At 41.2% G+C, this 27,331-nt stretch overlaps 1 protein-coding gene across 2 annotated transcripts in view; it reads right to left on the bottom strand.

Moving 5' to 3' along the window:
* ido1 (indoleamine 2,3-dioxygenase 1) overlaps positions 1-27,331 on the bottom strand; it is a 57,326-nt gene that overhangs the window by 23,573 nt on the left and 6,422 nt on the right. For both annotated transcript variants that reach the window (XM_048522709.2, XM_048522710.2), the window contains 4 exons: positions 25,377-25,472; positions 15,365-15,484; positions 11,838-11,956; positions 8,506-8,520 (listed from right to left, as the gene is read on the bottom strand). In XM_048522709.2, the coding sequence (XP_048378666.2) occupies positions 8,506-8,520; positions 11,838-11,956; positions 15,365-15,484; positions 25,377-25,472 (350 nt within the window). The remainder of the gene's footprint in view (positions 1-8,505; positions 8,521-11,837; positions 11,957-15,364; positions 15,485-25,376; positions 25,473-27,331) is intronic.

The raw sequence follows: 27,331 nt of genomic DNA, 5'->3' as shown, positions 1-27,331 counted from the left end.
CTTAATCTGCTCAATAAACATCCCTTCTCCCCCAGCACTCCACCCCCCTCCACTATTGCATAAATGCTGCCCTCTTCACACTACACATCAGCTCTGATGAAGAGTCGTCTAGATTTAAAACATTCGCTGGCTCTCTGCATAGATGCTGCCTGACCGGCTGTGATTTACAGCATTATTTGCTTGGAGTACAATTCCTATCATACTCGTTAGCATTTGTCAAGAGATTTTAGCCAGTTTCAGAATCTCAGTAATATCCCAACATACCTTGGGAACATGCATCACACTTACAGTTACAGAGTCATACAGCACAAAAACAGACCGTTCAGTCTCACCAGTCCAAGTTTGGATTGTACTGTATCCTGTGGAAGCAGTGGTCGAAATCCTACAGCGAGAGTTTTTGATAGTATGCGTTTTATTGAGATCTGTCTCATGATTAAACTTTACAAATATAAAACATAGTACTAAATTAGGTGGAGCAGTGTTTTTAGCGCAATAAGACTGTGCTATTTTCTGGATCTGCAGGTTGTTAAGATGCGAAGATGGGCTTTACTGGAGTGAGGTGCTCTTCCTGTCGGATGTGGGAGATTACGGAGAGTTTCCATAGAACATAGGCTTGATAGAACAGAACATAGAACTGTACAGCACAGTACAGGACTTTTGGCCCACGATGTTGTGCTGAACTTTTACCCTAAACCTAAGGTCTATCTAACCTCCATATCTAACCCTCCCATATACTATCATCCATATGCCTATCTAAGATCTGCTCAAGAGCCCCTAATGAAGCCAACTCCTCTACCCTGTCCAGCAATGCATTCCATGCCCCCACCACTCTGAGTAAAGAACCTACCTCTGACATCTCCCCTATATCTACTTCTACTCACTTTAAAACTATGCCCCCTTGTAATAGCTACCTCCACCCTCGGAAAAAGTCTCTGGCTATCCACTCTATCTATACCTCTGATCATTTTGTACACTCCTATCAAGTCACCTCTCATCCTTCGTTGTTCTAAAGAGAAAAGCCCGAGCTCTCTCAACCTTTTGTTGTAAGACGTTCCCTCTATTCCAGGCAACACCCTGATAAATCTCCTGTGCACCTTTTCCGATGCTTCCGCATCTTTCCTGTAATGAGGCAATCAGAACGAGACACAAAACTCCAGATGTGGCCGAACCAGTGTTTTGTATAGCTGGAGCATAACTTCACGGCTCTTGAGCTCAATCCTTCTATTAATGAAAGCTAGTACACCATATGCCTTCTTAACAACTCTATCCACCTGGGTGACAGCTTTCAGGGAGCTGTGGACATGAACCCCGAGATCCCTCTGCTCCTCCACACTGCCAAGAATCTTTCTGTTAACTCTGTATTCTGCTTCCAAATTTGTCCTTCCAAAATGAATCACCTCACACTTTTCAGGGTTAAACTCCATGTTACTGATGATTATGCCTGCAGAAAGTGTGCTAGATTGTGAATCCTATCGGATTGCATGGATTGGTTGGAGTGGCAGTTACAGGCAATGAGGAATTTCCAGGATCTGGGGGTGTGATGGATGGCGGTTGCAGAAAGAGAGATAAACTGAAGGCACAGTCAGATAGATGGGTGACCTCCAGGAAAGGTGGGAGAGGGAGGCAAGTAGTTCAGGAGTCTCTTATGGCTATCCCCCTATCAAACAAGCATGCTGTTTTGGAAAATGTGGACTCTCGGGGGAATGTAGCACTGACAGCCAGGTTTCTGCAACCAAAACTGGCTCTAATGTAACAAGGAATATGCCAGTTTCCATGCGGTCGATTGTGACGAGGGATTCTCTTGTCAGAGGCACAGACAGACTGTGTGTTGCCTTCCTGGCCAGGATCAAAGATAACTTGGAGAAGGTGCAGAATATTATCAAAAAGGTGAGAGGGACCAGCAGCAGATCGTTGTACACGTTGGAACTAAAAATAAGAAGAGATAACGACAAGATTCTGAGGAGAGAATATAGGAAGTTAGTCAGCAATTTAAAAATGGAGGTCCTTGAGAGGAATAATATCTGGATTATTCCCACTGCCACAAGCTAATGAGGGTAGGAAAAGAAGGGTAGAACAGATGGATGTGTGGCTGAGGAGAAGGATTTACATTTTAGGAACATTAGAATCTCTTCTGGGGAAGAAGTGTCCTCTGAGAAGGACAGATTGGAATGGGACTAATATACTGGAGGGGAGATTTGCTAAAGCTGTTTGGGAGGATTTGAATTACTGAGGGGTTGGGGAGGGAGCGGGGTTTGTGGTGGGACCCAGGAAGATAGTGAGGAAAGAAAGCAATCTGAGACAGTTGGGGAAAGGAGTAAGTCAGACAGGTAGGCCAGGGAAGAACAAAGCAGAGAATGAGATAGGACTGATAAATTAAACTACATTTATTTCAATGCAAGACACCTAACAAGTAAGGCAAATAAACTCGGGGCATGGCTGGGAACATGGGGTTTGGATATCATAGCAATTTCAGAAATGTGGCTCAGGAAAGGACAGGACTGGCAGCTTAATGTTCCAGGTATAGATACTATCAGAAAGATAGAAAGGGGAGCAGCGTTTTTGATTAAAAACAGCATTATGGTCATACTTAGGGAGGATATTCCTGGGAATACATCCATGGACGTTATGTAGGAGGAGCTGCAAAATAAGAAAGGAATGATCACCTTATTGTGATTGTGCTAGAGGCCCCCCAGGATTCAGCGGGAAATTGAGAAATAAATTTGTAAGGATGTCTCGGTTATCTGTGAGAATAATAGGGTGGTTATGATAGGGATTTTAATTTTCTAAACATAGCCCTGGACTGCCGTTGTGTTAAAGTCTTGGATGGAGAGGAATTTGTTAAGCGTATCAGGAAATTTTCTGATTCAGTATGTGATGGACCTACTAGAGAAGGTGCAAAATTTGATCTACTCTTGGGAAATAAGACAGGGTAGGTGACTGAGGCGTCAGTGGGGTACGACTTTGGGGCGATAAAAAGATAGACCGGACTTAAAAGTTAAATTTCTAAATTGGACGAAGGCCAATTTTTGATGGTATTAGGCAAGAACTTTGAAAAGTTGATTGGGGGGGCCCCGATGTTCACAGGTAAGGGGACAACTGGAAAATAGGAGGCCTTCAAAACTGAGATGACGAGAGTCCAGAGACAGTATGTTGCTGTTAGAATGAAGGGCAAGGCTGGTAGGTGTGGTGAATGCTGGATGATGAGGGAAATTGAGGTTTTGGTGAAGAAAAAGAAGGAAGCACATGTCAGGTATAGACAGCAAGGATCAAGTGAATCCCTGGAAGAGTATAAAGGCAGTCGGAGTATACTACAGAGGGAAATCAGGAGGGCAAAAATGGGACATGAAACAGCTTTGGCAAACAAGGTTAAGAAGAATGCAAAGGGATTGTACAAATACATTAAGGTCAAAAGGGCAACTAGGACCCTTTAAAGAGCAGCAGGGCTACCTATGTGTGAAACTGCAGGAGCTGGGGAAAATACTAAGTGAGTATTTTGCATCAGTGTTTGCTGTGGAGAAGGATATGGAAGATGCAAAAGGTGAGGAAATGAATCGCAACATCTTGTAAAATGTCTGTGTTACAGAGCAGGAGGTACTGCACATCTTCAAATGCATAAAGGTGGATAAATCTCGAGTACCTAATCAGGTGTACAGTACAACTTTGTGGGAAATGAGGAAAGAGATTGCTGGGCCTCTTGCTGAGATATTTGTATCATCGATAGCCGCAGGTGAAGTGCCAGAAGACCGGATGTTGGCTAATGTTGTGCCACTGTTTGAGAAAGGGGGTAAGGAAAAGCCTGGGAACTATAGACCAGTGAGCCTGACACAGTGCTGGGCAAGGTGTTGGAGGGAATCCTGAGGGACCCGATTTCCATGTATTTGGGAAGAAAAGGACTGATTAGGGATAATCAACATGGCTTTGTGCGTGGATCTCTCATCAACTTGACTGAGCTTTTTGAGAAATTAAAGAAGATGATTGATGAGGGCAGAGCAGTGGACGTGATCTATATGGACTCCAGTAAGGCATTCAACAAGGTTCCTTATGGTAAACTGGTTAGCTAGATTAGATCACATAGAATACAGGGGGAACTAGCTATCTGGATACAAAATTGGCTCAAAGGTAGAAGACAAAGGGTGGTCGTGGACGGTAGCTTTTTAGACTGGAGGCCTGTTATCAGCAGTGCGCCACAAGGATCCACTGCTTTTTGTCATTTATATAAATGATTTGGATGTGAACATAGGAGGCATGGTTAGTAGGTTTGCAGAGGATAGCGAAGAAGGTTACCTCAGAACAGAATGGGATCGCGATCAGATGGACTAGTGGGACAAGGTGTGGCAAATGGAGTTTAATTTAGATAAACGTGTGGCACTGCATTTTGGAAAGGCAATTCAGCGCAGGGCTTATACACTTAACAGCAAGTGCCTGTGGAGCGTTGCTGAATAAAGAGACCTTGGAGTGCAGGTTCATAGTTCCTTGAAAGTGGAGTCACAGGTAGATAGGTCAGTGACGAACATGTTTAGTATACTTGCCTTTATTGGTCAGTGCATTGAGTATAGGAGTTGAGAGGTCATGTTGAGCTGTACAGGACATTGGTTTAGCCACTTTTGGAGTATTGCGTGCAATTACGTTTCCCTCCTGTACGAAAGTTGTTGTGTAACTTGAATGGGTTCAGAGAAGATTTACAAGGATGTTACCAGGGTTTGAGCTATATAGCAAGAGGATGAATAGGCTGATGTTGTTTACCCTGGAGCATCGGAGGGTGAGGAGGTTTATTAAATCATAAGGGGCATGTTTAGGGTAAACAGACAAGGTTTGTTCCCCAGAGTTGGGGTGGAGAGGTGTGTGTGTGTGCGCGCGTGCAGAAGGTGGTGCATATATGGAATGAGCTGCCAGAGGAAGTGGTGGAGTCTGGTACTGTTACAGCATTTAAAAGACATCTGGATGGGTACATCAATAGGAGGGGTTTGGAGGGATATGGGCCAAGTGTTGACAAATGGGACTAGAGTCATGCAGGATATCTGGTCAGGATGAGTTGTCCCCAAGGGTCTGTTTCTATAGTGTATATCTCAATGACTCTGTGACTGGAGATCTCAAAGATGTTGCATGTGAAAACCTTTTTAGTGATAGAAGACCCAAAGTAGATTGGAGAAAAACATACTCACACAGTTGTCTTACATTCAAATTTTGAAAGAGAAACAGAAATTGCTGGAGAAACTCAGCAGGTCTGGCAACATCTGTGGGAAGAAAATAGAGTTAACATTTCAAGTCCAGTGACTGTTCATCAGAATGTTCAAGTTTTTTTGGATGGATCTTCATGCCTGCCCAGATGATACATGCCACTACCGGGAACATCGATAATTTTAGCATTCAGCACAACGGAACCTGGGATTGAAACTGCAGAGACAATGTTCCTTCCAAAGGCTTCTGAATGTCCTTAACCGCTCATAGAAATACACCCATTATTGTATCAAACATGGGTGTTTTAATTTCTGTGAGATCATCCTTGCAGTGAATTACAGATACATGCAGTGGTCATGCTTGTCTTTGTAGCATGGACTCCAAGAAATAGTCACTTGTTTCAGTTGTGATCTCCAGATCATAGTGGCGATACGCCCCTGAAAATTCCACTCCTGCTCAAACTCACGGGGTGTAAATGCAGTTCGTAGGTTGTCGACGTGTGTGAATACAAAGATATGTCCCCATTTCATCAACAACTGGTACAACTCGTCTTTGTAGCCAGGTAACCAGACTTGCAGCAGATAATTATTATTGCGCAGATTCAATCAAGCTGAAGACTCTTGTCCAATGTAGGACAGCATGAATGACAGGAATGTCATGACACTCATAAGGAGTGAACAAACAGTAACTTGAGAGTGAATAGGGCCCCTAAAGGTCAATAACACCATCTCTGTGTGGAATCACAGGAAATGGGTGAGATGCTAAATGAGTTTTTCACATCAGAGTAGAGTAAATAGGGAAGCTAAGAAGCTTGGGGAAATAAATAGTGATGTCTTGAAAAGAGTCTACATTATAACAGAGGTGCTAGAGGTCTTACACCATAAATCTCCGGACCCTGATCAGGTGCACCCAGAAATATTCTTGGAAGCTAGGGAAGAAATTGTGGGGCCCCTGGCAAAGATATTCATATCATCAACTACCACAGGTGAGGTGCCAGAAGGCTGGACGGTGGTGATTGTTGTGTCACTGATTAAGAAAGGCTGCAAGGAGAAGCCAGGGAATTATTGACCAGTGAGTTTGACGTCAGTCAAGGGTAATTTTTTGGAAGGGATTCTGAGAGATAGGATTTACATGCATTTTGAAATGCAAAGACTGGTTAGGGATAGTCAGTATGACTTTGCATGGGGAAAATAGTGTCTCACAAACTTGAGTTTTTTTGAACAGTTTACTCAGAAGATAGATGATTGCAGAGCAGTAGATATTGTCTACATGGACTTTAGCAGGCCTTCGATAAGATTTTGCACAGTCGACTGATTAGTAGGATTAAATCACATGGGATACAGGGAGAACTAGCCAATTGGGTATAAAATTGGCTTGATGGTAGGAGACAGAGGGTTGTTGTTCTTACTGGAAGTCTGTGACCAGCAGTGTGCCACAGGGTTCAGTGCTAGGTCCACTGATAGCCGTTATTTATATAAATTGTTTGGACAAGAATATAGTACGTTTAGTTGGTTAGTACGTTCGTAGATGACAACAGAATTGGTCAGATAGTGGACAGTGAAGCAAGTTATCTCAGTGTATCTCGAGGTCTTGCTCAGCTTGGCCATTGGACCAAAGATTGGCAGATGGAGTTTCATTTCAACAAATGGGAGATATTTTATTTTGCTAAGATAAACAAGGGCATGAATTACATAGTTAATGGTAGGGCCTGGGGTGTGTTGTCAAATTGAGAGACCTAAGGGTGCAGGTTAGCAGTTTCTTGAAAGTGCAATCACAAGTAAACAGGATAGTGAAAAAGGTGTATGGCACACTTGCCTTCATCGGTCAGGGTATTAAGTGGGACATCATGTTCCAGCTGTCCAAGACATTATTAAAGCCTCTTGTCGAATATTGCTTACAATTCTGCTCGCCCTGTTATCAGAAGGATGTTGTTACACTGGAAAGGGTGCAGAAAATATTTGCAAAGATGTAGCCAGGACTGGAAGGGTTTGAATTTTAAGAAGAGGCTGGATAAGCTGAGACATTTTTACCTGGAGTGTTGGAAGCTGAGGGGTGACCTTGAAGAAGTTTCTCAAATCATGGGAAGCATAGGGAAGGTGACTAGCTGAGGTCTTTCTTCCCCTGGGCAGGAGTCCAGAACTAGAGGGCATAGGTTTAAGGTGAGAGGGGAAAGATTTAAAAACACCCGAGGGGCAATTTTTTCACACAGAGGCTGATGCGTATTTTGAATGAGCTGCCAGATGAAGTGGTTAGGTCCATACAATTACAGTATTTAAAAGTTATTTGGACAGGTATATGAATAGGAAAGGTTTTGAGGGACATGGACCAAACAAAGAAAACTGGGACTTCAGAATACCTGGGTGGCATGGACAAGTGGACCGAAGGGTCTGTTTCCACGCTGTATGACTTTATGACTATGACAGTATCACTACTACCACATCTCATCCTGATATTCTATTGTTATATCAGAATAAGCTATCATTCTATGATGATTTTAATAAGGTACACAAAATACAAGTGCAATGCCAACTGTTTCAAGGTGGTACACTGATTTGTCTATAATCTAGGGTCATAGAGTCATACAACGTAGAAAAAGGCCCTGCAGTGAATTTATACTTCTCGAACACATTCGAGTTGTGGAACCTTACAACCCAGCCGAGAAAGGAGGCAAAAATTCTTTTCATCTGAATTGGTAACTAATGGATCCATCCAGGGGCTGCATTTGTGTGTTCAAAAATAAAACGTCAAATTCAGCTTCAGAGTTGCAACCAAGAACAAGCATAAACTCTAGCTCATCTGACGTTTGATAAATTTGTGTAATTAAACCTCCTGAGATCAAGTCAGGTTTCCTCTCCACACCAAAAGATAGGAAACTGTTACAAACTTACAAGTGCAATAAAATTACAAGTTACCTTTACAATTTGAGGAAAAAAAAAGGAAGACGGTAAAAGGCTATTTGGCCCAGAATTCTTACTTGCACAAACCACAACAATGTAGAGGCCATTGAACTGACTACCCATTTTAACCTCGAAACAGACAATTCTGTAAGTTTACTTCATAAGCCTAAAGCTATTTGAGTAAAATTCAACATGCCAAGTGAAAAAAAAAACTAATTATTGTATCTTTGTCGAAGACTCTTTAAGATGCTTTAACCACTAAAATGAAATTGAACCAGTTGTAGACTTGTTTTTACTGAACTGTAAAGAAGTTGCATTGGCCTCAGATTTGACAGGAGGCTATTAATTCCATCATCACACTGTCTGCTTACATCTGTTCCTACATTAAAAGGCATCATCTCGAAGGAGAAAAGATCAGTATTGCCCTTACCTCAGCTCCATTGTCCTGGAAATATTCATCAAGGATTGATATGGAGAGAAAAGAAAATGTTAGTGTTTTCTGCTGTTTACATCAAAAAACAACAATGAGTAGCCATCACAAATTCACATACATTTTTTATAATATGTAAGTGATAATTTTAATATGGAAAGTGATATGAATTTGTAGTCATAATAATGTCCCACAGAAGACGTGAGTACGCAAGATGGGATGGAGGGTGATAGCTGGCAGAGACTGACATTTGAATAGCAGAGTGGAAATAGAGAATAGGAATTAATGGGACTGTTTCAGAATGGAAAGTGTTGGTTAGTATGGTAATAAAATGTGAGGCTGGGTGAACACAGCAGGTCCAGCAGCATCTCAGGAGCACAAAAGCTGATGTTTCGGGCCTAGACCCTTCTTCTAGGCCCGAAACGTCAGCCTTTGTGCTCCTGAGATGCTGCTGGGCCTGCTGTGTTCACCCAGCCTCACATTTTATTATCTTGGATTCTCCAGCATCTGCAGTTCCCATTATCGTTGGTTAGTATGGTGTCAGATCTGTGCTTGAGCCCCAGCTCTTCCCAAAGGCATCAACTATTTCATTGAGCAAGTCAAATGCAATATTTTCAAGTTTGCTGATAATATAAAAATACGAGAAATTATGAGTGTTGAGAGGAAATATAAAAGGTTTCCAGACAGTTTAAACAATCTGTATGTGAACAAATACATAGCAGATGCAGCAAGGCATGCACAAGTATGAAATTATCCACTTCACCAGGTAAAACAGAATAACAAAATATTATTTAAGTAGATAGATTAGGAAATTTTGATACACAAAATAATCTAGGTGTTCTTGCAAATTAGTCCCTGATTGAAAGCATGCAGGTGCAGCAAGCAATTGTTAGGCAAATAGGAAGGCAAATCATACGTTGGCATACATTGCAAGAGGATTTGTACACGCAAGTAATGACATCTTGCTGCAACTGTACAGAGCTTTGGTGAGATAACACCTGGAGGTTTGTGCACTGTTTTGATCTTCTTATCTCAGAAATGATATACTTGCCAGAAGAGGAGTGCAGTAAAGGTTCAGCAGACTGATTCCTGGGATGAAAGCATTGTATGTGGAGAGATTGTGTCAACTAGGCCTGAATTCACTGGAGTTTGGAAGTGTGTAGAAGATTGAGAAAGTTTCTAACTGAAATGTACACAATTATGAGTGGGATGGACAGACTGGATGCAGGGATGATGTTTCTTTTGACCAGGAGGCTATTGAACAAGAGGTTATGGTCTCAAAATACAGGGTGGACTATTTATGATTGAGGTGAGGAGAAATGTCTTCACTTAGAGGGTGGTGAACTTGTGGAATTTTCTAATACAGAATGGTGTGGTGATGAAGTTCCTGGCCTATATTTATGGAAGAAATAGGTAGAAACTGAAGGCAACAAAGGGTATGGGTGCATAATTCTTTGAAATTTGAATCGCAAGTTGACAGAGTGATTAAGAAGGTGTCTAGCACGCTTGCCTTCATTGCTCACACCTTTGAGTTTAGGAGTTGGTACATCATATTGAGTTTGTATAGGACATTGGTGAGGCTTCTTTTGGAAAACTGTGTAGAATTCTGGTTGCCCTGTTATTGGAAGGGCATTATTAACCAGGAGTCATTTCAGAACAGATAAACCAGGATGTTGTCAGGAATGGAGGGTTTGAAATATAAAAATAGACTGGCTATGCTGACTCCTATCACTAGAGCATAGGAGGTTGAGGGTTGACTTCGTGAGGTTTATAAAATCATGAGGAGAATAGATAAAGTGAATGACAAGGGTCTTTTTCCCTAGGGCAGAGGAGTTATAAATTAGGAGGTATGTTTTAAAAAGTGAGAGGAAAAAGATTTAATAAAAAGGACATGAGGGGAATTTTTTTTGACTTAGAGAGTGATTCATGTGTCAAGTGATCTGCCAGAGAAAGTGATGGATAGAGCTACAGTTACAGTATTTAAAAGACATTTGGATAAGTTGATAAATAAAAAAGGTTTAGAGGGTACAGTCCAAGTACAGGCAGGTGGGACTAGTTTTAGTTTGGGAACATGGTTGGCTTGGACTGGTTGAACCATGCTATATGACTCTATGACCGTATGATCTGTGGATTGCCAAGGTTATAAAAAGTTATAAAGTTATAAAAAAGTTATACAGTTACGAAAAGAGGGTGATATGCAAGAAAAATATTCCAATAGGCTTTATTTCAAAGTCTGAACAAAAATGACCCAGTTTATAGTGAGAAGCATGTTTTCTATAATTTCTGTCTCTGCCTCTTGATGTAATGAAGCATGCTCCCCAATGACTTTCACACACAACCATTTGTTTCTAGCAGATGTGTGTTTATTGCAAAATCTGATGACACATGCTTCAATTGTGACATTGATGTAGCCCGGTTCCATGGAACAACATATCCATCCTTATTCATGACTATTTGTTGCTTCCCACCATGACAAGCTGTCTGCCTCTCCCTCTGTCTTAGAAACTAATGTAAGGCACAGAGGTCTGCAGCCTGAAAATGAGCACTGAAGACTGTGTTCTAAAAAAGGGGCAGAAAGTATGCAGAGGTTGGAACCTTGTGAGGCAACACAATTCAAACATACACTACAAAAGCAAGCTAAAATCCATAAGAAGCACCCTGTGCAAATGCATAAGGTACATGTGTGTCCTGCACACAAAGCAACCTGGCAGAAACATACAAGTCGTAAATGCCTATGAGTCCAAGGCAAGGTAGGAGGTAAATTGGTTCAAGAGTGGGCATGATAATGTGGTGAGGTTATGCCAACCTGTGTAGAAGTAGGAAGATGGCATTCATGTAAGATCCACTGACATTGTGCTGAAGACAAAGTTGGATGGTAGCTAGGATTTTCAGGCACAGAGTCATACAGCATGGAAATAGAGCCTTTGGTCCAATTAGTCTATGCTGACCATGTTCCCAAACTAAACGAGTTGAATTTGCCTGCGTTCAGTGAGTTGTTGCTATGTGATACCTACTCCAATTTACATGCCAAGAATTTATGCTGTCTAGTTTGTCTGGTAAGTAGCTGAGAATTAGAGGCAGTATACAGATTATGCCATTTAAAAGGTCTTAATGAGATGCAAATGCAGGGAAATAAGGTAGTCGACCCTCCTGAGCAAATTCTGAAATTGCCATTTAAGGGTTAAATGGAAAACTGGAAAAAATATTCTTGAAGCAAGATTTGAATTTTTCTTATTCTTGCCAATCTTTCTCCCCATTGCCAGTATGACACCAGGAAGGGAAAATTAACACGCAAAGTCTGCATACATGAATGGCAGAATCAAAGTTCTTACCCATTGCTGTCTTTTTTCTTCCAATTTGTTAAAACACAGTCTGCATGAACTAAGATAGGTGGTAGCCCAAGGATTTTGGATACCTCACAGTATGGCACTGCAAGACTCTTGGGCAGTACCTGGCGTTTAAAATAAATAGAACATATGTAGTAAGAAAATGAATAGGTCATTCAGCCCCTCACGCATGCTCTGCTGTCATACAATCATAGCTAATCTCCAATCTCAAATTTTATGTTCCAGCTGTATCCACATTTCCCTTGGCAACCCAAAATCTATTGACCTCTGTCTTGAACATACTAAGTGAGCTGATTAACTACAGACCTCTGGGGTGACTATTTCAAAGATCTACAACCTTCCAAATGAAAAAGAAACTCATCTCACTCTGAAATGGCAGACCCCTTAACTGGGGCCATGACTCCCCATCAATACCAAACATTTGAAATTAATCCTTTACTGCCAGTCAAGTACCCTTCAGCTTTCTAGACTCTTTGCTTTGGAATATTTTTTCCACACTTCACACTTTCTTCTCTTAAAAATCTCCTTATACCATTTTTCTAACAAATTTTGCGTTCACCTCTCCTCATTGGAATTTCTTCAGTTTCCTGTCTTATGTTAGTTATGCCATGCAACTTTTCTTTAAACTTTACACACATTAAATGAATGCAAATTGTTGAATCTGAACACATGATTTCATTTATGTCGAAGGATGCCACACAGTTGAAGTAATATCTGTAGAAATCTTTTTGGGAAATTACAGGCTCATCATACAAAAAAAATCTCTTAATTATCACCTTACCCAGAACTCAAACAATACCTATTTATCAAGACTACTGGATTAACTGACAGTTATTTTAGTGTTTTGGCCTTGTCCACTTGTACCATCTGGGATACTTTGCGTAGATCCACTCCCTCCAGTGCTTATCAGTATTCACCTATATTTCACAGTGCGAATGATAACCATGCAAAGTCTTCAGCAAAGGTAAGCTTAATCTTAACTAACAGTGAAGGTTCATTACATTGCACTTCATCCAAGCTACATGACACTTGATTTACATGTTTGTCTCATGAGTGACATCAAGCTCCTGTTATGAATAAGCCCACATTACTGTTAGCTGCATAGACTTGACACTCAAATTACAACAACTGAACAACTGGCAGTTCTGAAAAAGAGTATTACTGGACTTGAAAGGTTAACTGTTTCTCGCTCCACAAATGCTATCAGACCTTCTGTATTTCTCCAGCAATTACTATTTTTATTTCAGATTTCCAGCATTTGCAGATTTTTTTTCCCCATTTGAACAACGGGTTAGTTCCTCCCAGGAACTTTCTATCCCAATGGGCAGAGATCATCTTGTGATGTCAGTTACTAATGGCCTTATAGAACAATTATGACTCTTAATTCTTGCTGTATAGTTTCTGGCAATTGCCCAGACTTCACACTATAGCAATGTAAACAGTTGTAGTGGTGATGTCACTGGACTGGCAATCCAGAGCCCAGGACAACCTCCTGGGGTTGTGTTCAAAACCCACCACAGCAGCTTGTTGAATTTAAATTCTATCTAAATTCTGAAGGTGAGGTTATTCTCAGTGATGACAATCGTGAAACAATTGGCAACTGTCATGAAAACCCATCTGGTTCAATTATGTCCTTTTAGAAGGGCAAACCTTTTATCCTCTCTACTATGGCCCACATATGACTCTACACCCACGCTAATGTGGCTGGCTGATAACTTTCCTCTGAATGCTCTTCACAAGTCCCTCAGTTCAAGAGTAATGATTGGCCTACAAATGCTGTCCTTCCCAGTGACACCCAAATCCTTGTGAAAGAATAACGTAGAGATTAGTAACAAACCAGCAGCCAAGGAAAGAATCGTAATCAGCCCCATTGCTGTTTTACAAATGCATGGTCATGCATTTACAGCATAGAGAATTGTCCTGCAAGCCAAACCTGTACAGTGGCTCCCTATCACAGTATATGTACAGATTTCACCACCAGGATTTTCTGCAGTGCAAACTTGTTTTGACCTGTGACATAAAACTCTAACAAATGAGTGCAGGAATTAAGTTAATAATACAGATGCAGATATCATGACAAGTTTGTGACTACTTAATTTGTCAACTAAGGAAGGCAGTATTCACTCTACTTCCAGCTTAGTACTGGAATTTATAAAACTGGGCATATTAGAAAAACACGCAGAAATCAACAAATAATTATAAAAAGATAGAAAGCCAAGTATGAAGAACAAATAAAAATTCATAATCTTGACTTGCCCTCTGGTGATAAAAATGTTCTTCCAGCAATTCTTCAGATATTCAATTGCTTATTCGACCATTTCATTAACCATAAGGTTAAGAATTGGAGTCTTATTTTTTTCATTAACCGGATGAGCATCTCACAAATAGGAATCATTAATTGCCCAATCCCAATTGCCTAGAAGGCAGTTAAGAGTCAACCACATTGCTGTGGGTCTGGAGTCACATGTAGGCCAGACCAGGTAAGGGAAGGAAACTATCATCCTTAAGGACATTTGTGAACAAACCAACAATCAACAATGGATTCACAGTAACAGTTAGGCCCTTAATTCTAGATGTTTATTTGATTCAAATTCCAAAATCTGCCATGGCAGGATTTGAACACAAGTGCCCAGAACGTTATCCAAGTCTCTGAATTAACAGTCCAGCAATAATACCACTAGGCCATCACCTCCCAAGCACAGGAAAATAGTCCTTCTGTGACAGTATTGAATTTGCAGAGAAATTTGGTGGCTCCCATGATTCATTTTCATTTTGTGATTCCACAAATTATTTTATTAAATTCATTTTACAATTTGACAGATTGGGATTCCTTATCTCTAGTTTGCTAGGTGAACCCAAACAATGTTGCATGCTTTGTAAACTCAAGCTTTCGTTCATTGATATGTATCTCAAATTGGTGAGCAGACTCTGTTGTTCTGATTATTAGTGAGGAAACAGTGCTTAAAAGAGTCCTTTGCAAAGTTTCATTCCCAGGCACAGAAAATTAGACTGGATGCTGCCTGTCACAAGAAAACCGACTGAACAGTATCATCTCATAAGACACACAAACCTCACTCAATGAAATCATTAAGAGAGCCGATGATATTATGATCTTGAGATCTAGCCAAAGAACAAATGTTGTTTGAATCAGGACTTGTTCTAAGCCACCCGTCCTGATCTCTCTACAGCCCGAAAGGAGATTTGAAGAGTTCTCAGAGCAAATCATTGACCTATTGTTCTCCCCAGAGAAAGAAAGGCAAAATTAAGTGGAAGGAAAGTATGAAGACATAAAAATGCAAGGCCTCGGTAAAGCATATATTTCTGCATGTTTTGCTTCACCCAATTTGTTTATTTCCCTTCTTCCAGACAATTTCTGTGTTTAATGAGATGCAGCAACTACTTAAGGTTCACATTTGTTACACATTTGAAAGGTTGTGAAGCAGTTTCACTGCCAGACCTGACCATAGACTAACTTCAAATTGAATGTTAACATGAGAGATATTAATTCAAACCTTTGCGATGTTGTGTTCTCCCTCCTGCCACACATAGCCCATTGTAATAAAGCTGAGTGCCAGGTGTGCCAACCGTAGCTGTTTATACCCATTGAGAAAGTCTGTATTCAGGAGTTGCATCTGTTAAACCAAAGATTTGGAGACAAATGTAATTCAAGAGTCAAATAGACAGGCACCCAGCCCACTTCGTCCAATAGCATGTTTGAAACCTGTTCCCCCACCTATGTGCTCCTGAATAGCAACATACCCTGGATCTAACTTACTTGTGAACCTATCCATCAAGTGTCATCAAGCAATTGATCATTAACTTGATCAAAAGTGACACTTATTTTGAAATAGAAGCAGGAAAGCCAATGCCTCTCAGCAAGAGAGATAATTTAATTCGGGGATGAAGTTTGGTGCAGGAACCATAGTCATGGCCCTGTATGGGTACGAGGCAAGATTGACACGAGGTCGGGTTCCAAGACTTACAAAGTTTGGGCAGGTAATGTAGTCTTGAACAAACACATGGATCACCTGAAAGCTGTAACCTCACAAATGTTGCAGGAGGATGATATAATACCTGGACCATCAGAACAGCTTGAGGTATGTCAGAAACCGTAGGTTCTCCTTCTCCATCCAGTGCTGAGGAAATCTCAGCATTTAAGATGAATGCAGCATTGATACCATTACCACTAGAAGGAGAGGAGGAAACTCTCCCAAGATGACCTGGAGGCAAAAGACAGGTTATAGTCCCATACACACTGCCTGTTTCGGAGACTGAGTCAGAGGTACCAAACCCAGGCAAAAAACATTGCAGAGACAGCTAGCTGACCAGGCCTATATCCGTAGAGTGAGGGATGTAGTGATTGGAACCCAGTGAATCTTATTTACTCTGTGATCATTGTTTGAGGTTGTTAACCTGGGCCAATCAGAAAAGCCCTGGCTGACAATATAACCAGGAGATAGGAAGAGGCCTCTGTGCAGTTATTTCAAGTAGAACACAACATGGTCTTGGCAGCTTCCTGGCTTTACTGAAGCATATTCACAGGTAATTGAGTAACTCACAGGGAATGTTGAGGCAGTCATTTAAAAAAATGTCAGAAAACACACATCACCAGATTATAGTCCAAGGGGTTTAATTTGAAAACACAAGCTTTTGGAGTGTAATCCCTTCATCAGGTGAAATGAGAAAGAATCACACACAACACTGAATTTGAGTAAAAGATCAAAGGGTCACACAACAGCTGATGATATTTAAACAAACCTAAGATGCTGTTAAATCTTTAATCATTTAGCATGTTTTCATTGATTAATATGTGAATGTAATTCCCTGAATTTCTTTCAAGTCACTGCCCTCAGGGAAAGAAAAGTATATAACCAGGAGATTTAGAATCCCCTCAGCTCAGGGGACGACTCTGAGCTGGCTGGCCACAGCCAGTGTACTGTCCATTGGTAAATAAAGGGTGACTTGATATTAGCCTCTGTACAGTCATGTCAGCCTTGTTAGAAATCCTGGTACAGATTCCTCTGGTTCTCTGACAGCTGAATAAAACCGATAGCATCTCAGAATTAAATGAGGTTTGGCATAGTATATTCTTTCACCAACCAGTCAGCTCTTGCAAGGCTTTAGTGTCAGGGAAAGTTAAGCCCCTTACAACTGAAAAATGTTGAGGGTCTAAAGGCAGTCAGAAGGACTATTTGTTGCTGTTTATCTGCTCCGTTGTCATTTACCTGGACAAAAATACCACATTCCTTCCACATACTGGGCCCAGGCTTGGTCAGCAGAGTCAAATGAGTCAAGTTTCCAAAAAAAAAGGCATGATGCCAGAATTGCTTACTCCAACTCCATGATGACTATTGCAAGCAAATGTTCTTCAGACACATCCTGTTTTCTCTCATCGCCACTAAAATAGCTCTGCAGGAGCCATTATCAAGTCACTCCTTATTTACTTGTGCACAGTCCTTTAGCTGTGGCCAGCTAGCTCAGAATCAGTCACCCAAACTGAGCAGATGCCAAATCTCCTATTGATACTGTCAGGCAGGGGTTTCCTGTTTGGCCCAGGTTAACAATCCCAATCAAGTGTCTCAGTCAACAAGATCCATCTGATTCCAATCACTGCATATTCTGTCCAGATTTTAATGTTTGGAAATGTCCACTGGACAGCAGGCTTTATTGGGTGGAGATTGAGCTTGAAATGGTCAATTACTTTGCTCATCTAGGACAATTAAACAATATCCCTAAGCAGTATCCCAAGTATCTCCCAAGACCAAATTTAATTTCCACTCTTCAGTCAAATTGATGACAAAAGATATGACAGCAAGGGCATCATATTAAGCGTTAACATGAGGGAATTTGGAGTGCCCTTCCCCAGAAAGCAGTGAAGGAGAGTTTGTTGAATATTTTTAAGGCAGAAGCAGATACATTCATGATGAACAAGGGAGTCAGTGGATATCAGGAAATTGGTTCAAATGTGGAGTTAAAGCCACAAATGGGGCTGAATTGCCTACTCCTACTCCAAGTTCATATGTTCCTGTGAAAACAGGGAGTTAGGTGGGATAGGGAATAGGTGAAGCTAAGAGAATGAGTATAGTGCTCAGTCTCAGTTCAGGTGATTCAGAAAGTGACACAGTCCCAGTGGAAATAGCCAATTGCTGTGTTACCTGCACAGTATTTTCTTACAATTTATAAAATATAATAAATCAAGGTAGGGCCTTTCGATTGTAATAAAAGTGTTTCAAACAAAGGAAGGTCCTTAATTAATTAAAGTCTCAAAGTAATTAGCTTAATCGAGAGAGAAGTATGACATGAGACCTCAGATTCATGGTTGTTTCTCTTGCTTTCAGTGGTGTGACAACTACTTGTGAAAGAAGTGTGTCCAGCTGCAGTGACCGGCTAACTGCTTTTTTGGACCTGGAGCTGTGTGCAGACTTGCTGTGGAGCATCAGTGATGCTGAATGCTGTTGGTAGTATGTTTAACAAGGCTGTTATAGCACAGGATGGAATTACACAGGCAGAAAAGTAACAAAGTAAAAGGCCCAAGAAGGGAGTGCAGGAGTCCCCTTTCATCATCCCCTTTTCAGACAGACTGCTTTTGAAACTGTTGGGGCAAGTCGCATCAGCCAAGTACTTGGCGCCACAGGTGACTCTGCTGCAAAGAAGGGGAGGAAAAAGAGTGGCATTGATAGGAGATTGAATGGTAAGGGCTACAGACAGCACTTGTGTGGGCACAGACCTCAATCTAGGATGGTGTGTTGCCTTCCTGGTGCCACAGTCAGAGATGTCATGGAGCAGCTGGAGGACATTCTGGAGCAGGAGTGTGCATATAGGTATCAATGATATGGGTTAACAAAGGAATGAGGATCTGAAAGTTGGATACAGAAAGATAGGAGACAAATTAAGATACAGCCCCTCAAATGTAGTCATCTCAGGATTACTCCCAGACCTATGCATTAGTGAGAGTAGGAATAAGAGGTTGGATCAGACAAATGCATAACTGAAGAAATGGTGCACCAGGCAACAGGATAGAATTTTGAAGCATTTGGACCATTTCTGGGAAAATGGGACGTATACAAGGCTGATGGGTTGCACTTGGGCCGAGCTTGGACAAAGATCCTCAGGGGACCTTTTACTTATTCTGTTGAAAAGATTTTAACCTTGTATGGCAGGAGATGGGAACCAAAGTGTAGCTAAGATGGATCAGATTCAGATCACCTAACAGGAGGTAGTGAGTTAGTGATGTAATCAGTGACTCAGAAAGCCCAAAGAAACAATGATTAAAAAGTATCCAGCAAAGGAAATTGATGCGGTTGAACTGTTTGTGTATCAATGCAAGGCAGATTAACGAAGGGCAAAGATAGACATGTGGCAGTATGATGTCATTGTTCTAACAGAAACCTAGCTAAAGGAGGGATAAAATTGGCAGCTCCCTATCCCGGGAAGTGGAGTTTTCAGGGAATAGACTGGATGATGGAAAAGTAGGGAGGTGGTGTAGCAATATTGGTTAAGAAAGCATTACATTCATAAGAAGGGATGAGGAACTAAACAGGTTAACAAATCAGGTTTTATACGTTGGGTTTAGGAATAAGAAAAGGGGCATTCACATTACTAGGAGTCTACTACAGACCTCCAAATAATGAGAGGGAGATAAAAAACATTTATGTAGACAAATTTATGCCCGTTGGAATAAGAGGGCAATAACAGTAGGACACTTTAACCACCTCAATATTAGTTGGGTTTCAGCAATATAAGGGGCATTAAGGGTGAAACATTCATGTACTTGGTCCCGGAATTTTTTAAAACAATACATCTCAAGCCCCACAAAAGGAGATGCAATTTTAATTTGTTTTTGAGAAGATGGGGAAGTGGGTGAAATGACTGTGGGAAACCATATCGGGGATAATGACTACAATTCAGTTAGATTTAGTATTATGATGAAAAAAGACATAGATAAATCAGGAATACAAGTTTTTAACTAATTTTACAGAACTGAGAAGTGACTTGACTGTGGTGGACTGGACAGGACTGCTAAAGGAAGAATCAGTGGTAAATCTGTGAGAGGCATTAAAAAGTTAGATCTTTCGGGCATAAAGCAAAATAAGAATAGTCCTTTGTATTTTCCAGAGAAAGATTAAACAGAAAATGAAGGCTTAGAACAGTCATAGAAAATTCAACATAGCAAATAGCCAAGAGGAGCATAGGAATCAAGTTAAAAAAGAATAAGGTAATCAATGAGAGGGCATGAAAAAAATATTAGCAAGCAAGATAAAGGGAAACCTCAAAATATTTTACCATTGTACAAAGACCAAAAGGATGTTTAAGAAAAAAGCCTACCTGTTAGAGATGAAGAAGGAAATTTGTATGAAGATGCAGAGCATATATGAGCTTTTTGTCTCTGTATTCACAATGGAAAGAGATGATGTGAACATAATAATCCAAGAGGACCAGTGTGAAATATTGATAAAATAATTACAACAAGAGAGGAAGTTTTAGAGGAGTTGGAATCTTTGTCAGTGAATGAATCACCATGGCCAGATGAACTGCTCCCTAGGATGTTGAAGGAGGTCAGGAAGGAAATAGCAGATGCTCTGAGGATTATTCCCTAATCTTCATTAGACACAAGTGAGGTGCTAAAGCACTGAAGGAATGCAAATGCCATTCCATTCTTTTAAAAAAAAATGTACAAAGGAAATGCCACACAGTTAGAGGCCAGTTAGTCTTTTGTGATAGGTGAATTATCAGAATCAATCCTGAGATATCAGATAAACTGTCACTTAGAAAGGCATGGACTCATCAGGGACGGTCAGCATGGCTGTCGACGGAAGGTGATATCTTAAAAATTTGAATGCATCGAGGAAGTGTCAAGGAGGATCAAAAAGGGCTGTGCAGTGAATGTTGTCTGCACGGCTTTTTGGCAGACTGGTCAAAAAGGTAAAAGCCCTTGGGGACCACGGCAATGTGTCAAATGGGATCCAAAATTAGCTTAGTACAAGAAGCAAAGGTCAATTGCTGCCCTTACAAATGGTAAGCTGTTTCAAGTGATATTCCATGGGACTCAGTGTTGGGACCCCAGCTGTTTGTTTTGTCCATTAACTATTTGGACTTGAATATGGGCCACAATTGGGAAATTTATAGATAACAGAAAAATTGGCCATGCAATGGATAGGTTAAAGGAGAGCTGCAAGCTCCAAAATAATATACATGGATTGGTGGAGTGGCCAGGAAAGTGGCAGATGGAGATCAACTCTGATGAGTCATAGAGTCATACAGCAAGGAAACAGACTCTTCGCTCCAACCAGACAATGCCGAACATAATCCCAAACTGAACTCGTCCCACCTGCCTGCTTCTGGCCCATATACCTCCAAACCTTTCCCATGCATGAACTCATCCAAATGTCTTTTAAATGTTGTAGTTGTGCCCATGTTCACTACTTCCTCAGCAAATTCATTCCACACGTGAACGCCCCTCTTTGTAAAATATTGCCCGAGTATCTTTTTTAAATCTCTCCTCTCCTCGACTTAAAAATGTGCCTCTGAGTCTTGAAATACTCCATCCTAGGGAAATTATTAACCATTAACCCTTTCTATACCCCTCAATTTTATAAATTGCAATCAGGTCAGCTCCGAACCTCTTATGGTCCAGTCAAAAAGCCCAGCCTTTCTTTATAGCTCAAACCTTCCATATCTGGTGACATCATGGTAAATCTCTTCTGAACCCTCTTCAGCTTAATAATGTCCTTCCTATAACTGGGCAACCAGAACTGGATACAGCACTCCTGAAGATGCTTTGCCAATGCCCTGTAGAACCTCAGCCTAACTTCCTAACTGATGCTCAAAAGACTGAGCAATGAAGGTAAGCATGCTAAGCACCTTTTTAACAACCCTGCCTATATCTGATGCAAACTTCAAAGAATTATATGGTTCCCTCTGTCCTACAGCATGTTTCTATTATGTATTGTATTCCAAAATGCAATGCCTTGTATTTATCCAGATTGAATTCCATGTGACATTTTTCAGCCCATTGACCCATTTGATCAAGTGTCAGTGAAAGGGAACACACGATAAATGTGTATGAACCAAGAGGGGTACATGACGTGAGAGATCTTGCCATGCAAGTGCACAGATCCCTACAGGTAGCAGTACAGATCAATAAGGTTGTCAAGAAGATGTATATAATACACTCCTCCATTGGCAGAAGTACAGAATACAAAAGTAGGATGTAATGATGAAACTGTATTTGAGACAGGTGAGGCTACAACTGGAGTATTATGTGCAGCTCTGGTCACCACTTTACAGAAAGGACATAATTACTCCGTAGAGAGTGCAAAGAAGATTTATCACAATGTTGGCAGGAATGGAATTATAGGCACAGGGTGAGATTGGAAAGGTTGGGGTTGTTTTCCATTGACATAGAAGGCTGAGGGATGACATGATTAGGGAATACAAATTGTGAGTGGTAAAGATGGAGTAGACAGTTCATAAACAAGGGATCATAGATTCAAGTGAAATGGCAGAAGGCTTAGGGCAGATGTGATGAAAAACATTTTTACACAGAGGGTGATGGATGTGTAGAATTCACTGCCTGAGTTACTGGTGGAGGCAGAAACTCTTTTATTAAGTACCTTGATCTGCACTTTAAGTGCTATAAGCTGCAGTGTTGTGGGCCATGTGGATGAAGATGAGATTAGAAAGGGCAGCTGGTGTCTTTGGCTTGGCATAGACAAGAAGAACCACCATGGTCTCCTTCTGTGCTGTATCATTTCTATGGTTCTACCAAAACACCAAGATAGGAAACTATGGGTCTGTCAGCCTGATCCTAATCATTTGTAAGAATTTGGAGTATATTACTAAGGATGTGATCGCAAAGTACTTGGAAGTGTATGGTAAAATGGGTATGTGTCAACACCACTTCATCAAGGGAAGGTCATGCCTGACAAATCTGTTAGAAATTTTTGACGAGCCATTAGATGAAGGAGAGCCAGTGCTCATCATCTATTTGGCCTTTGACAAGGTGCTGCACAGGAAGCTGCAAAATAAGATAAGCACCCATGGTATTAGGGGTAAGGTACTGGCAATGGATAGAGGATTGGCTGACAGGCAGAAGGCAGAGAGTGGAAATAAAGGGGTCTTTTTCAGGATTGCAGCTGGTGACTAGTGGAGTTCCCTAGGGGTCAATGTTGGCACCGCAACTATAGATGTTATTCATTAATAACCTGGATGAAAAAGACTGAAGGCATTGTTACTACATTTACAGATGACACAAAGCTAGGTGAAGGACAGGGGGTTGTTGAGAACACTGGGTGGTACAGAAGGATTTGGAAAGGCTCGGAAAATAGGCAAAGAAGCAGTAGATTGAGTATATTATGGGAAAGTGTGAGGTTATGCACCTCAGTAGGAAGAACAGAGATGTGAACTAACTTCTAAATGGGGAAGGGCTTCGGAAATCTGAAGCATAAGGGGACTTGGGAGTCCTACTTCAGGATTGTCTTAATGTTAACATGTAAGTTCATTTGGCAGTTAGGAAGGCAAATGCAATGTTAGTATTCATTTTAAGAGGGCTTGAATACAAGAGCAGAGATATATTGCTGAGGCTGTATTAGGCTCTGGTCAGACTGCATTTGAAATATCTTGAGTAGCTTTGGGTTCTTATCAACAAAGGATTTGCTAGCCGTGGAAGTGGTCCAGAGGAGGTTCACAAGAATGCCCTTGAGGATGAAGAACTCACCATGTAAGGAGGGGTTGAGTATTCTAGGTCTGTACTCAATAGAATTTAGAAGAATGAGGGGGAATCTGATTGAAACCTTACAGAATGCTGTGAGGTCTGGATAGATTGGACATAGAAAAGGTGTTTCCACAGTCAGAGAGACCAGGACTTGAGGGCACAGCCTCAGAGTAAAGGACAACCCTTTACAACTGAGATGAGGAAGGATTTCTTCAGTCAGGGGGTGGTGAATCTATGGAACTCATTGCCGTAGCTGGCTGTGGAGACAAAGTCATTGAGTGTATTTAACACAGAGATAGATAGGTTCTTGATTGCTTAGAGGATCAAAGGTTCTGGGGAGAAGACAGGAGGATGCACTTCATTGAATGCTGTGATTAAATGGCGGACCTCACTTGATGAACCAAATGGCCTAATTTTTTTCCTATATCTTATAGTCTTGTGGTTTTATCCATTCTTTAATATCTATTAACTGCCACCAGAAGCAGCTGAAGACAGCAGTTCAGAAAAAAAGCTCAATGTTAAGCAGCTTTAAGATCCAAGCAGACTTGTAGATTTCCGAAAATGGCTTCACCAAAAATCACCAGAGTTAATTTTAATGGAGTGGAGGAAATCTAGAAAGAACCAAATGACCACATCAAAGGCAGAGTTACAAAAAGGAATAAAGGAAATCAAGAACTAAGAGTGGACTGAGAAAGCTAAGGAGCTGCAACTCCTTGCTGACAAGCATGACCACCAAGGTTTCTTCAGTGTTGCAGAGGCAATATTTGGTCGCAACATCCTGGACCTCACACTAGTGCAGAGTAAGGATGGAGTCCTTTTGAATGACAAAGCAGACATCAGCCTCCAATCGTGAGAGCACTTTTTAAAAAAAACTCCTAAAGTGCAATACAGTCATTGATGAGCATGTATTTGAGGAAATTACCAAACTTCCCAAACAAAATGATCTTGGAGTCCCAAATAGTGTAGCAGAAGTTGAAGCTGCCATTGGACACATGAAGAATAGAAAAGCTACAGGAGTAGATGGGATTCTTGTGGGAATTTTCAAACTTAGAGAACTAGAGCCTACCCATCACCTCCATCAACTGTTTTTAAAATCTGGGACAAATCTGCTGATCTCAGGGATGCAGCCATCTTAACCATCTTCAAGAAAGGAGACAAAGTGGACTGTGGGAATGACTGAGGAATCTCAACTTGCCGTCACTGGGAAAATCATTGTCTGGATCCTTGTTAGGTGCCTTTTCACAGTCTCTAAGGCAGTCTTCCTGAAAGCCAGTGTGGCATCTGATCAAATTTTGTCCACCGTAGTGGGTTGTGGATGCTGCACTGTCGAGTATACTTAAAGCTGAGGTAGACTGAGTTTTGTTTCTCTGGAATCACCAAATATAGACATCGTATCAATTTAGTGGAGTTCAGGCAAAAATTCAGCATGGTCATTTTGATGGCAGTTTGTTTGGATATATGGTCTACTTCTATTTTTATGTTGTCACTTCCACATTGCTATCTATGTTGATCATCACCCTTGAATATACTTTTCCTGTAAAGGTGCATATTTTAAGAGTCCAACTGAAGTTTCATTGTTAGCTAATTTGAATTATGAAAGGAATGTAAAGAGAGGTTATGTTGTAATAGAGTGAAGCACCGTTGGCAAGATTTCTTCATGTAGCAGTGAAAGTTGTAACAAGGAGTCAAGCATCACAGAAGAAGTAAGCTTACATGTGATTTTGTTCCATTTTATACCCGTATGCATTTCTTAAACAAGCCCAGTGCTGTCACTGTTCATGCAACGCAGGTGTTATAAATTAAAAACCTACATTATTGACTTCGCAACGAAGCTGATGACATTCAATCAAATGGGTTAAGTTGTTTGCGATATCCATCCATGGTTGGTACATTTTCGGCAGATCAGACTGTTGAGAAGAAGATGGTTATTCTGCAAGTGAGTCAAACATAACTTCTGTAAAAAAAGTATTTGTGTGATGCAAAACAATGTCACGTATTTTTTCATGAATTGATTTTTTAGCTTAATTTCTAATGTTCCTGAGAGGGATCATTAGTCCTTTTCCAAGTCTAAGTTAATGCAAATAATATCTGAGTTCATGACGTTCCTAAGTTATTTACATTCTTACACTGGAGGAAAAACATGAGCTGAAATGCTATGAAGGCTCTATTTGCATGTTACTTTGGTTCAGAAAATGTGGCACATTCTAGTTTCAAGTTTTTTTTTCTTTGAGTAGCTTAGTTAGGATAATGGTCCTGATGAATTAAGTGGATAGATTTTGAGATTATTCAAGGATAGAAAATAGAAGAGACTTGCCAGAAGTGTTCAAAATCATGAGGTGTCTGAAGAAAGTAGATTACAGGTGCGAATAATTGTAGCCTTGAAAAGGAAGTTGGATAAGCTCCTGAATGAAAAAAAAATGTCTGGTTTGAATGGAAAGAGCAGTAGATTGTGACAAACTAAATTGCTGTGGCAAGAGTCAGCATGAACTTAATAGGCCAAATAGCATGAAATATTACTACTCCACAATGCCATAAGTTGCCAAGTATTGTTGGCTGAAATGTGTATTACTGGAGTTTAGTACACATGACTTATTTAAAATAGCACCTTCCAAGGTGATCTCATAGAGGGGAAAAACGCATATTTGAAGTTGGGCCTCATCTGAAATATTGTTTAATTAAAGTTTCCTCAAGATTTTATTTTTCTTTCATAGAATGTGGACTTCACTAGCTTGTTGTGGATGGAGACAAGCTTCTTGAGTCTTTTTGGTGATTCACTCATCCAGTGGAGTGAAAAGTGCTATCTATGTACCCTCTCAAGTTATGCCTTGTGATGGACAATGGGGAACTGGAGTTGAGTTACTTGCTGATGAATTCTAAGCCTCTGATCTGCACTTGTAGCCACAGTGTTTAAATGGCCAGTCAGTTCAGTTTTTGATCAATGATAAACCGCAGGACGTTAGGGGCCAATAGTTTAAATAGATAGAATTTTAATTAATTGATTATAAAGTCGCAAGATTATGATTTGAGCAAGTTTACAAGCAACTGGAGTTTTATAGTATCAGAGATAATGGGGACTGCAGATGCTGGAGAATTCCAAGATAATAAAATGTGAGGCTGGATGAACACAGCAGGCCAAGCAGCATCTCAGGAGCACAAAAGCTGACGTTTCGGGCCTGGACCCTTCATCAGAGAGGGGGATGGGGAGAGGGAACTGGAATAAATAGGGAGAGAGGGGGAGGCGGACCGAAGATGGAGAGTAAAGAAGATAGGTGGAGAGAGTATAGGTGGGGAGGTAGGGAGGGGATAGGTCAGTCCAGGGAAGACGGACAGGTCAAGGAGGTGGGATGAGGTTAGTAGGTAGATGGGGGTGCGGTTTGGGGTGGGAGGAAGGGATGGGTGAGAGGAAGAACCGGTTAGGGAGGCAGAGACAGGTTGGACTGGTTTTGGGATGCAGTGGGTGGGGGGGGAAGAGCTGGGCTGATTCACCCGCTTCCAACACAAGTCCTCCTCCTGGACACCACCCCCAGGCCTCCTACCCTCCCTCAACCTCTTCATCACCAACTGCCGTCGAGACATTAACCGCCTCAACCTCTCCACCTCTCTCACCCACTCCAACCTCTCCCCCACAGAACGGGCAGCCCTCCGCTCCCACCCCAACCTCACCATCAAACCCGCAGACAAGGGTGGCGCAGTGGTAGTATGGCGCACTGACCTCTACATCGCCGAGGCCAGACGTCAACTCTCCGACACCACCTCCTGCCGCCCC

This window comes from Stegostoma tigrinum, chromosome 40 (assembly GCF_030684315.1).
Source record: "Stegostoma tigrinum isolate sSteTig4 chromosome 40, sSteTig4.hap1, whole genome shotgun sequence".
NCBI classification, from domain to species: domain Eukaryota; kingdom Metazoa; phylum Chordata; class Chondrichthyes; order Orectolobiformes; family Stegostomatidae; genus Stegostoma; species Stegostoma tigrinum.
This window is presented reverse-complemented; position numbering and strand designations above follow the sequence as displayed.